Source organism: Gracilinanus agilis, chromosome 4 (assembly GCF_016433145.1).
Source record: "Gracilinanus agilis isolate LMUSP501 chromosome 4, AgileGrace, whole genome shotgun sequence".
In the NCBI taxonomy this organism is placed as follows: Eukaryota; Metazoa; Chordata; class Mammalia; order Didelphimorphia; family Didelphidae; genus Gracilinanus; species Gracilinanus agilis.
The window spans coordinates 412,989,686-413,003,536 of NC_058133.1; the positions used below are offsets into that span (position 1 = coordinate 412,989,686).

At 37.4% G+C, this 13,851-nt stretch overlaps 1 protein-coding gene across 4 annotated transcripts in view; it reads left to right on the plus strand.

Annotated features, from left to right (window-relative positions):
• The first annotated feature begins 10,119 nt into the window (after window positions 1–10,119).
• Window positions 10,120–13,851, plus strand: part of AKAP12 (A-kinase anchoring protein 12) — a 153,663-nt gene continuing 149,931 nt past the window's right edge. For 2 of the 4 annotated variants that reach the window (XM_044671686.1, XM_044671687.1), the window contains exon 1: window positions 10,120–10,518. In XM_044671686.1, coding sequence (XP_044527621.1) covers window positions 10,327–10,518 — 192 coding nt within the window. In that variant the 5' untranslated portion in view covers window positions 10,120–10,326. The remainder of the gene's footprint in view (window positions 10,519–13,851) is intronic. The other 2 variants (XM_044671684.1, XM_044671685.1) reach the window with 1 other exon arrangement.

The window sequence follows — 13,851 nt, forward strand, 5'->3', positions numbered from 1 at the left end:
TTTTGGTATCTGATGGTGATGGAATACTATTGTACTAAAAGGAATGATGAACTGGAGGATTTCTATGTGAACTGGAAAGACGTCCAGGAATTGTATTGTGTGGAGATGCAAAGCATGGAATCCCTGCAAAGGTACAGGGACAGCCTCACCCAGAATTCCAAGGGACCCCCCTGGAGAACTTTGGGTGAGGGGGCAGTTGAGAAGGGTTTGAGGCAGTTATTTTGTGGAGGTTGAAGTGAGCAGACACCCTGCTTACTACTCCAGACTTGGGGGTTCACCTGAGGTGACCATTGTGGCATAGCCAGTGTGGTTACTACATAAGGATTAGCCTGTTTAGTAGGGTTAGTTTATATCAACTTCATTACAACAATTATTTAGTGATTAGAGAGTAAAGATATTCATTAATAGCAAGAGTACCAGTTTTAGTTAAGTGCCTTCATCCCCTCCTGTGAAGGGGGGGAAGGGCAGCATCAACCTAACAGTTCAGGGTCACCTTTCCTTATTCAAATGCCTTCATTAACCTCTCTAGTTTTCCTTGTTATTTCCCAATATAACCTTTACCTTCAAAACTGTGCCTGGGAAATTATTTGGGGGAATACTCACAACTCAGTCTGGACATTTAAAATAGAAACAAATATTATAAATGTGCAATTTAGAATTCCAGATTATATGAATAAAAGTATAAAAAATTTTTCAGAAATTAAAGGAATAATAATGTTTGTTGTTCATGAGTGGAGTATGCCAATATTGAAAAAATAATAATAATAGTTAAATTATACTACAGATTTAATGCTTATACTCCTCAAATTATCCAAAGGAAACTTAAAAGAACTAGATTAAATAAAAACAGAATTCACATGAAGAAAGAGAAAGAGAGAGAGAAAGAGAAGAAGAAGAAAGAGAGAGAGAAGGAGAGAGGGGTAGAAAGAAGAGAGGGAGAGAGAGAGAAAGAGAGAGAGAGAGAGAAACACTTCATAAGGGTGCTACCATAAGCAAATTAGAGAAGTATAGAATAAGTCTACCTGTCAAATCTATGGATAAAGAAAGAATTCGTGACCAAACAAGAGATAGAAAACATTATAGAACGTAAAATGGATAAATTTGATTATATTAAACTAAAAAGGTTTTGCACAAATAAAACCAATGCAAGCAAGATTAGCAGAAAGGGAGAAAGCTGAAGGGAAAAATTTTTTCGTAGCAAATATAAAGGCTTTATTTCCCAAATAGTGTGAATTGAGTCAAATTTATAAAAATATAAATCATTCCTCAATTGATAAATGATCAAAGCATATGAAAAGGAAGTTTACAGACCTCCTAGGTCTTTGTCCGAAAAATATTTTTTTTAAAAGGTAAAAGGATCTGTCCAAAAATATTAATAGCAGCTCATTTTGTGGTGGCAAAGAATTAGAAACTTAGAGGATGTCCATCATTTGGGAAATGGCTGAACAAGTTGTAATATATGATTTTAATGAAATACTATTGTGTTATAAGAAATGATGAAAAAGATAATTTAAGAAAAATCTAGAAAGACCTACTTGGACTAATGTAACAGATAGTTTTAATGTAATACAATATAGGATGGAATAAATATAACACATAGTTCATTTTTGATCTCCTCCAAAGGTTCCATCTATAATAAGAGGTGCTATATTGTAGATATCTCCCCCCCTCCTCCTGCCAATCACATGATAGGTTGCTAAAACTTCAGAAAACTAAATATGATTGCCTAGTCATTATTAGCTGAAATAAAAAGGAATTTGCCTTCATTTAATACTCAAGTCTGAAAACCCCAAGTTCCTTGTTTATTTCATTTGTTATTGCAAATTATTAGAGTATAAGAGAATCTTTGCAGATGAAAGGGGTTGGGAATCCATTTAAGTTTATTCCAAATTTCTAAAAGTTAGCCTAGCTCTTTGCCTTGCTACTACCCCAAGAATAATTTGGGTTATTATTATGTACAATAATAATGAATAAGTCTTTGTTATTCTTGCATAACTGATATTTACATATAAAAAGTGATAGTAACAGTAGTCTCCATTAGCTTTGTGGTGTTTTATTCTGTCCCCAAAGAGCCATGGGCTCCAATCTTTTGTTCATATTTTTATTGACCTTAGCCTAGGTCCATATCACATCTGCTAAATAGTTTAGATGTCTTTAAAAATATAGATGGATATCTTTTATGTTTATATTACCTTAATTTCTGAATGTGATTTTCCCATTCCCTTACCCAGCCAGACATCACTTTTAACAAAGAGGGAGGAAAACAGTCCAGCAAATTTTGTCAGTACATTGACCATGCCTGATGGCATAGGAAATATTTTTTGCTTATATTTCCTTAACTTGGAAAAGAAAGGATAGCTATATTTTCTCAAAAATTTTTTCCCCAAGGGCTAAGCTTAGTTCATTATATTCCTTCCACATTGTTTTTTGTTTTTCCTCCACTTATAGTGTAATAATTGTGTATATTATTTTCCTGGTTCTCCTTACTTCACTTTCTGTTAGTTAATATAAGTTTTCCCATGCTTCTCTGAATTCTTCAAAATTATCATTTTTTTTATTGTACTTCTTGGCTATTTGGGTTACATTAACATAGCAAATTTGTTTCACCATTTTCCAGTCAATGGACAGCTACTATTTTCTCAATTTCCTTCTTTGTGTGATTTCCTTGTAACAGAGTGGCAGTGAATTTGGGAGCATATGACTTTTTCCCTCTGTTTTTTTTTTTTTTAACCTCTTTGTGATATATATCTTTCAGAAGAACCTCAGGTTTAAGGGGCAGTTAGGATGCTCACGGGATAGAGAACCAGACCTGGGGAAGGGAGGCCCTGTGTTCAAATTTGACCTCAGGCAAATTTGACCTAGTTATGTGACTCTAGTCAAATCACTTAATCCCAATTGCCTTGGCCTCACCCCTCTTCTACCTTGGAACCAATACTCAGTACCTATTTTAAAACAGAAGGTAAGGTTAAAAAAAAAATCTCAGGGTTAAAGGTCATGAACATTTTATTCGTTTATTTAATATCATTTTAAATTGCTTTCCAAAATGGTTTGATCAGTTCATAGTTTCACCAATAGTGAGTCAGTGTGTCTTATCTTTGTAGCCTCTTCAACACTGACTATTTTTATCATTTGTCATTTTTGGAAGGTGCTTTTAAAAAGGTGCTTTTAAATCACTATAAAAATTTTAATTTTTAGGAAGCTGTCAACACTATTAGTCCTTGAAACCAGAGGTAAACTGATGCCATTTTCTCCTATAATTGTAGAAATTGTATTTTCCAGGCCAAAAATAGGGACATTCACTAGTCAATCAAAGTCACAATTATATGCTATATTACTTACACATTGATAGATATATTATTTTAGTAGTGTAAATATTCCTTCTTGTGCTAATCCATGCTTCCAAAGAGTAGGAGTTTCCTTTAAAAAAAAAATCATGGTCACCTGTTTTATGTCATTTTAATAGACATTGAATAGGTCAGGAATATGAGCAAAAGCTCAGAAGGAGATACAGACTTTTCAGCTCCAGAATAGAACTTCTCTTTGATGGCTGATACTAAAGTCTTTATTCATTCTTAGAGTCTTCTGTTCCTAGCCTGAATGTTTTCCAGAGAAAAATATTTCCTACCTTTATGAAGATAATTATTCCTACTAGAAATCTGGAATAAGGCAAGTAAATACACTGCTAGATTTGAGTTGAGAGAGGTAGGTAGCTTGATATTTAATCTCACTCTTAGTTTTCTCTGCATTTAGTACAGTGCCTAAGAGAGCAGGAGCTTAATAAATGCTTTTTGATTTGATTTCACCACCTACTTTCTTCCTTTCTTACTCCCTAGATTCCTCTGAAGAAATGCATAAGGGAGAGCCATCTGTATCCCCCTCCTCAATTTCTTTTATAGGGCTATTATTAGAAAGGTTTAGGAAGGTAAAATTTCCCCAGGATAGCAATGAATCTTGAGTGGTTAATCTTTCAGATGCTTGCCCCTCCCAGTAGGATTCTCAGAATATCTTCTCAATTCTCCTGGTACTAATTGATAAGTTATATCTAAAGGAATATCTGTGTCTCTTCCCTAAACCTTTTCTTTATTTTTTTCACACTGGTTGATGAAGTGTAAGACCTTTTACCTGTGTTCTTATAATTGATCAAGTCAATTCAAGAATTATTTATTAAGAATCTACCAGGCCCAAAGAGCAGCTAGACAGCTCAATGGCTAAAACTCTGGGCCTGGAATTAGGAAGGCCTGAGTTCAAATCCAGTTTCAGACACTAACTAAAGGAATACCAGACTGAAGAGAAGAGAACTAATGGAAATTTTTTGAGGAATGAAACAATCATATCTATACTTTAAGAATATTATTTTGACAGCTCTGTGGGAGATAAGTTAGAGATGTAAGAGACTCATAGTAGAGAGAATAAATAGGAAGCTTCTATTATGGTTCACATTATCTCTATCACATTGGCATCTATCTGAATATGGGAAGTAAGGAAAAGTTCATGAGTCCATGAAAATAAGGATCAGTTGAATGTGGATAGTGAGCATGGAGATGTATAAAATAAGAGAAAACTTGACATCTTTCTTTAACTACTTCAAAGGTTGTCAAGTAGTAGAAAATAAGATTAGATTTGTTCTATCTTGACTCAGAGGTTAGAACTAAGAACAATGGATAGAAATTCAAGAGATGTAATCTAAACTTGATGCCAGGGAAAATCTTACAATTAGAGCTTTCAAAAGTGGAATGGGATGCCTTTAGAAGTTCTGGATTCTCCCCTCAATTCCATACAAAGGTTGAGTGTGTTATAGTTTGTATTTATTTTCAGGTGATTAGATGGCAGAGAGGTCACCAAAATTCCTAAAATTTTCATATTATCTCATGAACTTCAGAGGACCATAGATTTAGAGTTGGAAAGGATCTTAGAGGTCATCTAATCTAATCTCTTTCATTGTAAAGAAGAGAAAACTAAGACACAGAGAAGTTAAGTGACTTTCCCAAAGTGTCATTAATTAGTACCAGAGCCAAGATCCATAGGTTGGTGCTCTGATTCCAAATGCAGAGCTCTTGAATTACATCTTCCTTATATGTACTGTAGAAATGGAATAGGAAATATATTAAGTATTGGTTAAGATAAAGAATTGTAAGAAGGTGTCTCTGAGGCTGAAGTCAAGGCAGAATTCTGTGCATCCTCCTCAACAACATTAATTATAATCCCAATACTTCACTACTCATCATAGAAACTAGCACATAGAAACACTACAGACTTCCTCCTTTATATGTATCATCACAGAAACTCACAGTCTTTTCAGGAGGTGATAGCTTTGGGTTTGAGAATGAAGCCAGCTAACATAAGTCTACAGAAGACTGGTTTAGGGCTCTGGGTCCACACTTTACTAAACTGTATTCCAGGCAGAGGGAAGAAAGTAAGCCTTCCCTTTGTACTTTCCTAGCCAGGCTTGGAGCCAATGTTTACACCGACTAATTTGATACCTTTTCGCACTTTGAGCTACCCCTTACCACTTCTTTGTTCTCAGATGAGTCGCTAAATAGGAAGTCATTAAAAGACAGCCTACAATAACTTTAGTACCTTTTGCCTCCAAATTCAAACAGTGCTTTTCCACCCACATATGATCTTGGATTCAGATATGGTAGATGATTTGCCCCAAGAAATAAGAAGAGGATAACTTTAAGCTACTGCACTGAAAAATTTGGTAAATTATCTAATCATTCAAGTATGGATCAAGTTATAGTCCATGACACTCACAAGAGAATGAATTAAATTTCACATGGCATCTTTGAGGAAGTCTTTTTGTTCAGGTAAGCCTGTGGTTGGGCCCCCCAATAGCTTTCCACACTTTTGTAAAGACTTTGTAAGGAAAAAGCATCAATTGGGCAAGTTAGCATTGCTTTCTCCACAACTAAAGATATTTAAGATACAGATAGTGAACTTGAGAACTTTCATGTGCAAAGTAAAAACACTTTGATCTTGTATTTCTGCCGTATTATTCAAGTCCAAAGAAAAATTGACTAATAAAGATAATTCTTTCAATAGAAGGATTCTTCTCTTACTTCTATTTCTGAAAGTTCTCCACTTCATCTCCTGTATTACTCTTCCCTTTCACTGCTAAACTCCTAGAAAGAGTCAGCTATAATTATTCCTGCCTCCACTTCCTCCTCACCCACTCACTTCTCAACTCCTTGCAAAACTAGCTTACAACCTACTATTCTACTAAAACTGCTCTCAGAGTTACAAATGATCTTTTAACTGCTTAACCTGATATTCTGCAAATTCTCAGTCTTTCTGACCTTTCCTCAGCTTTGATCCGATGAGATTATATCTGTAAAAAACAAAATGCTTAACAAGTGCCTGGCACAGAGTAGGTACCATATAAATATAGATTGCTTTCCCTTCCCCCTCTTTAAAAACAAAACAAAACAAAACAACAAATGTCACTTTCTTGTATTAGAATCAATATTGTGTATTGGTTCCAAGGCAGGTAAAAAGGCAAGGAAATGGAGGTTATGTGACTTGCCCAGGGTTACACATTTAGGAAGTGTCTGAGGTCATATTTGAATCCAAGACCTTGATTTGTAGACCTAGATCTAAATCCACTGAGCCACCTACCTGCCCCCTACTTTCCTTCTCTTTTGATGTTACTCTGTAGTCTTTTCTTTCTGCCTATCCTTCTCTCCTGACTTCTAAGATACCTTTTGGGTTGAATAGTGGCCTGATTGTTTTCCTCAGTTTCCAATGCAGAGTTAGTACCTTTGTTGCACACTTTCCCCCCCTTTTAAAAATTTTGTCATGTAAAACACACTTCCAATATGCAGATTTCTCTTTAAAAAAATTTACATTGTTGTAAGAGCAAAGTCATACATAACCAAAACCTCCAAATAAAACCAAAAAATACACTGATGTGAAAGACGACTCCTACAGTTCTTTCTCGGAGATGGATAGCATTCCTTGTGATAAATCTTTGAGGATTGTCCCAGATCACGGCACTGCTGAGAGTAGCCAAGTTTTCACAGATAATCTTTGTCCAGTATTGCTGTTATTGTGTACAATGTTCTCCCAGTTCTGCTTATTTCACTCTGCATCAGTTCCTGCAGATCTTTTCAGCTTTTTCTGAAATCATCTTGCTCATCATTTCTCATAGCAACACACTCTTAAACATGGGCAGCTAGACCACACAGTAGAGAGGCAGACCTAGAGTCAGAAAGACTAATCTTCTGGAGTTCAAATGTGACCTCAGACAATTACTAGCTGTGTGACTGTGAACAAGTCACTTAATCTTGTTTGCCACAGTTTCCTTATCTGTAAAATGAACTGGGGAAGGACATGGCAAAACAATCTAGTATCTTTGCCAAAACAAAACAAACAAATAAAAAAAAAAAACAAACCAAAAGGGACCAGGAAGAGTCAGACACTATGAAAAAGCTAAAAAATATAAAATCACAGACCCTTGAAATCTTGAATTATTAATTCGAGGGTTATAACTAACACTACTTGATTTTTTTTGGATTTGAAGGCTGTTTTGGTATGTGTACATGAGGTTCAGTAATGGCAATGACTACTGGATTTTTTTTAGTAAATAAGAAAGAGACCTGTATTTCCTGATATCCTCCTTCTCTTAAGAGATACAAGTTTTGCTGGCTATACCAGGAGAACTCTTGTTTTTATGAAATCTCAAATGATGTTTGTAGGAGAGAATTAACTTCAAGGCAACTGACTTCTGTACTCACTTCCAGAGAGGAAGAACATCAACATTAATTTGCTCCTTGTTGTTTTTAAAGAAGATTATTATGAAGACAATTGCTATTTCTATAGAGGAACATTGGACCAGAAGTTTCAAGTAGCTCCTTATGCTTCTGCCTTCTTCAAATTATATTAACTTATCTTTTATATGCAGTATTCCCCATTAGAATAAAGATTCTTGAGGCCAGGGACTGTTTTCCATGTTTGACTTTGTATTCCTAGCACCTAGCACTGTGCTTTATACATGGTTATGTGTTTATTAAATATTTGTTGATCTGAATAAAACTGATCCTTTTCCTCCAGCACCAAATAATTCTGGAAGTATCTTCATTCAAGTGGATTTCAAGACCTAGCTATTTTCCTTTTCTTTCAAAGAAATAAACTTTGGTGAATCTGGGGTTTCAGCATTGCCTTACTAGATCAATGAGGAGATTGGATCTAAACGATCTTGAAGGTCCTTTCTTTCCAACTCAAAGTTTCCATGATGCTCTACTAAGTTGGGAAGAAGTGTGACTTTCAATGCTTCCACAGCAAAAGCCAAGAGATCTAAGAGAATGGAAAATTGTTTGGTCAAGGTAGATAAACTGATTTTTATAGCAATCTTTTTGGAATCCTTACCTTCCATCTTAGAATCAATACTATGTATTGGTTCCAAAGCAGAAGAGCAGTAAGGGCTAGGCAATGGGGGTTAAGTGACTTGCCCATAGTCATGTAGCTAGGAAGTATTTGAGGGCAAATCTGAACCCAGGACCTCCCATCTATATGCCTGGCTCTCAACTCAGTGAGTCACCTAGCTGCCCCCCTACTTACTCTTTTCAATATTTCCCCCCCTCTTTCCACAAAACACTAAGAAGTATAAGTTGAGAAGAGAATTGTTTTGGAATGTTTTTTCAATGAAATGCCAACATAGATTTCCAATTAGGGTACAGAAGATTGAAATAAATATACAAATAAATATTTCAGAGAAATCTTAACACAAAGAAAATGAAAAAACAAAACAAAACGTATTGTTGAATATATCCCAAAGGATTTTGCCTTTGTCCATTCCCCAGATTTTGAAATAACACCTTAAAAGAGGAGCATACAATGAACTTTTAGAATGATCTCTGTTCTTAATCAAATTGTAAAAAGAATTATTTTCAGTATTTCCTAGTGATACACTACAGTATGGGCAATTAGTTTTGTTTTTAAGAGCCTGGTACCAAAAATGTCACTTTCATAAATGGCATGGCCTGAAAAGTACTAAATCTGAATTATTAAATTGAAAAATAGAATAAAAAATATTTGTACCTAGTGATTCGAGTCAATTGGAGAAACAGAGTTTAGTTGTTGGGAGAGATGATATAATGTGAGGTGTTGTTGAAGAAAGGATGCTGGTTTTCTGGTTTTACCTGTCATCATCATTTTGCATGTGTTTCCAGCAAAATATCTAATTCTTCAAAATAACACAGAATATCATATCTGAGTATAATGTAATAGAATATAATAAACTTTACATTATTACACGGGGCTTAATTGAACATCATTTTATAAACATGGGGAAAAAATTGACCAAATTTGTTTTATTTGGAAGATGTATCTTTTTCAACATCACTACATTAAAATAAAGAGAATAGGCCTATATTGTCACAACTATTTTTCAAATGTGTTCTCCCAAGAAAGAGGGGAGGCAGATTTATGAGATTAGATGCCATCACATCCTTTTGTGAAATGGCACCAGTTGCAAAGCTCAACCATAGCCTAAACGTATTGCTACTCAGTTTGCTACTTCTCCCCTAATAAGCAATTTGATCAGGATTAATTCTTTCTAGAGAACAGCAAACCTCTTTTCGTCTCTCCCCCCCCCCCCCAATCAAAGAGAAGGGAAAAACAAATGTTTAGAATAAAAAACAATTTTGAGAGAAAGGGAGGCCTTTTGTTTGCTTGTTCTCGAGCTGAAGGTCAGGCACCACACAGAAGCCCTTTCCTAGAGCTATCAATCATTTAATAAAACCCAGTTAATCCAATTTCGGTAAGGAGGGGGCTGTCACAGTCTCCTTTCTCCAGCAAAATCTTGGTTGATCGTCCGCAAAAAGTCCTGGTCTCCCTGGATATACAGGAGGTATTCTCGGAGGTAATGAGCAGGTTGCTGTGAAAGCAGGGGTTAAAGCCTTAACTGGGGGGGGGGGTGCCTCTATTGGCTCCTGTAGCCCCTAACTGCTTGGGGTGGGAGATGCTGTTGCTGCTCCTGCTGCTGCTGCAAGGCGTGTCTGGGGCTGAGCTCATGTGATGAGAGGGAAAACAAGGGTGGGGGAGGAGGCATAGGTGGTGGCTTTTTTTTTTTTTTTTTTTTTTTTTTTTTTTTTAAAGGAGTTTGCTGAGAGCTTGTCGCCTTCATTCGCAGTCCCGGCTCATTCCGAGGAGGAGGAGGCAGGTGAATTCAAGTGGTTTGGGACTTCGGGTCCCAAGGAGCCAGTTCTTCCTCGATTCCCAGCCAGTGGCCAGAGTCTCCGTAAGACTGGAGGAGAGCAAGCAGATCGGTGCGGTGTGTCCGTACGTGCGGTGTGGTGCGGCTGAGCCGGGGAGAACCGCAGTGGAGCCATGGGAGCGGGGAGCTCGACGGTGAAGACGCCGCCGGGGTCGCCGCAAGATGCACCAGAGCCGGGAGCTGCCGGGGACCCAGCGCCGGAGAAGCAGGAGGCCGGCTGCCCCTTGGCTGAGGAGGCAACCGCAGTAGCTGCGCCGGAGCCTCTGGGGGATCCCGCCGCTAGCGCAGCCCCCGCCTCCCCAAAGGTAAAACGTTCTTTCCCCACCCCCACCGCAGTCCCTCCTCCTCATCTCCCCTGCCCCCCCGCTACGAGGGCGGGGGCGGTAGCCCTCTGGTCTGGGCATAGTCTACAGGGGGTTGGGGATGAGACCCCCAATATATTATCGCTATCTGCCTGAGAAAACTTTGTAGCCCTTTCAGCAGTCTCCCAGAGAGCGATAGGCGAAAGCCTGGCTGGGTCCTTGCTGACCTCTCCCCTCCCCCGCCCTCCAGGCTGGACACCCCCTTGAGTAGAGAGCGGGGCTAGGGCGGGTAGAATTCGCTGGTCTTGGTTTCTCGCGGGCTCGCAGTTGCGCGGCCGGTGGCCTCCCGAAGCTGCTGCCATCGTCGCTGCCTCCCAGCCCCTTCGGTACTCACTGTACCCTAAACTAGAAGCGCTACTTCTTTTTAAACTCCCTGGATTCAAGAACCACCCAACATTTAACTCCTCGTCTCCTCACCCTCCAGCCCCCACTCCACAGTGGAAATAGGGTCATAAGGTGAGACCGACCCTAGACTAGAAGTTCTCTTCAATCTCTCTAGTTCTAAAAGGGATGGAGAGGGTTTTTTAAGGAACTGGGTCTTCCCCACCCTCAGTTCGCCCCGTATTTTTTGAGGCAGGGTCTATACCAGGAGCTCTTGCCTGCTGCCTAAGCCCACACTGGTATTGGTACCCTGTCCTGCGACAGCTGCTCTGCAGGCACCTCGCCTTCTTTATGCAGAGGATGCTTGCGGTGTAGTTGCTCCTTGCCAAGGAAAAACCTGTGCAGTCTCAATTTTTCGCAAAGGGGAAGAGCAGTTCTGGAATTGACAAGTTGCCCAAAGTGGGCGGCACCCCCACCTTTTTTCTCCCAGTTCATTGTCTTTGGATCTAGTTGGATAAATAAATAGCGGCTTGGAAGTTCTCACAGGATGTGTTTGTAGATGAATATATACGAAATGTGTAGACTTTTCTACTGGGAAGATAACTTCGGTTATCTTTAAAAAGTACAATATTTGATTGTGCTGCCCTGCTTGAAAGACCATTTAACTAGATAATTCTGGCCCCTGGGTTGGGGTTGTTTGTATGTGTGTGTTAAGGAATTGAACCTACAAAGATTTCTCAGTAAGTGCATATTTTAGCAAGACTGTTTAAAGACTGTATAAACTCGTTTCAGAATAGTTTAAACATTAAATTTATTCTAATTTTGCTTAATTTTAAAGGAAGAAAACAAGCTTTACTGTCTTGAAAGTTCCCTAGATTTCTATATTAGGGATTGAGATTTTTATCCACATTCCAGGTTTTCTTTGGTGTTAAATATAAGAATTAAGATTTTATTCCCTTGATCTCACAAATTGAGCTTTTCCTTTAAGTTATTTGCTCCCAGGTAGTTTTCCTGTGAGGGCCTTCACATTGTTAATAGAGAATTCAGTTTATCCTAATTCCTACATATAAACATTACCATATTATAAGTGTATAAAAGCTACTAATATTTGATATTTGAAGCTTTATTTCAAGTAGCTGATAGGCAGAAATAGTAAATGGTAATATTAAAATATGTAGAGGTTTTTTTTTAAATAGATGATTAAGAATGGCTTTAAAAGAATGATAATGCAGTTGATATGACAAATGATAAAATGTCTTTATACTTACATTTTTAAAGCCTATAACCATGACTCTAGTTGTAGGATTCCATTTATCAAGGAAAAAGTAATTTAGGATTTAAGTAACTGTAACATGTGAATAAATGTGTTAAAAACTTTACAATTACATTTCTGAAACCATCAAGTAGAATTCTGAGCTTCAAGATGACTTTTAAATGTGTTTATATTCTTATTAAGTACTTCCTACTCGTGTTTTATGAATGGCTCAATCTCTTCTCCTTGCCTCAAAATCCTGAAGGAGCCAAACTCTACAGACCATTATAAAGGGTGGTTCAGAAATCTCAATGCATATCTAAGATTTAATAGCTTAAAAGCTTTGGACTGCACTGAGACTTTTGGGACATGTATTTTTTTTAAAGTGGTTTCTTAAAATGATATTTATAATTCATGAACTTGTTGGCATATTACTTGGACAGCAGTTTGACAACCAGTTCAAATTTATCTCTTGAGTGAGCTATATTACTGAAAAATATATGCAGTTTTTTTTTTTTTTTAAACTGGACCTCCCAAGCTTCACAATGTGAATCTGTCTAGAGGACTAGGATAGGTGGAGAGAAGCAGTCCCAGAGCACAGCCTGTCATCTGCTGGATGTTTTCAGATTCCAGAAGCTCTGGAAGACCTTGAACTAAAGCATGGTTTGGAGGAGATGGAGTACTTGCAGCAGGAATGTCAGTGATATAGAAGCACTTCTTATCAATGCAATCATGAATGGTTTTGAAGTATGCAAGGTGCTTTATGAAGCACTAAAGCTATTTTTTAAAAGGAATCCAAGTTAAGTGACCAGAAAAATGACCTCAAGGTTCTTAAATCTAAGACCTTTAACACAACTGCCATCAATTGAATAAAAAATTTGCTTGTTCTCTTGAGGTATTCTTAAATTCCAGTTCTTTAATTTTATCTGGTTTCTAGTTAACTCAGTTAGGGAATTCCTATAGTTCTTTGTTTCTGCTTTTGGCCATTTAATTGCTCATTAGCACCCCTCTCTTTTTGGTAAAAGACAAGATAAAATTCCATTTAGTCCTTTATGTTACCTGTTGACAGATTTGCTTAGTTTTCTTTGTGGAAGACCGAAAATTTTGACTAAAATAGGTTTGGAGTACTCTTGATTATTATCCTTGTGCAGTTGGATTATCCTTCAAATCTATGTATCTTATTTGTGTAGACAATACCCAGTTAACCCTATATCTATTGAAATGGATTAGTATCCATTAGTGCAGTTTTAAATTTCCTAAAAGAAAATCCAAGATATCCAAGTGATATGAGTTCAACTTATATCTATTTTGTCCAGTAATGTGTAGAAAGATTTAAGGGTATGGTATGAACAGAGCTTTTTCCTCGATGATCTACAAATTTTAAAATATCCTTGTCTTTTAGATTCCATTATAATCTTATCCCTTTTGTCCTTTTGTTCATTTTAAACTTCATTGATGTGATTGTCAAGCACATTTTCCCATTCCTATGTTTCTCAGTGTGGTATTGAGTTGTGGCCATTCATTATTAGCTACATAAACTTGAGCATCACTTCACTTCTGGTTCTCACTTTGGGGCTCAAGCTTCCAATCTGTAAAATGAGGATATAAGACTTGTACTACCTATTTTAAGGTTGTTGTGAGGAAAACACTAATTTATAATGCAAGCTGTTTACAATGGATGGAAATGGAACCACTCTCTCCTT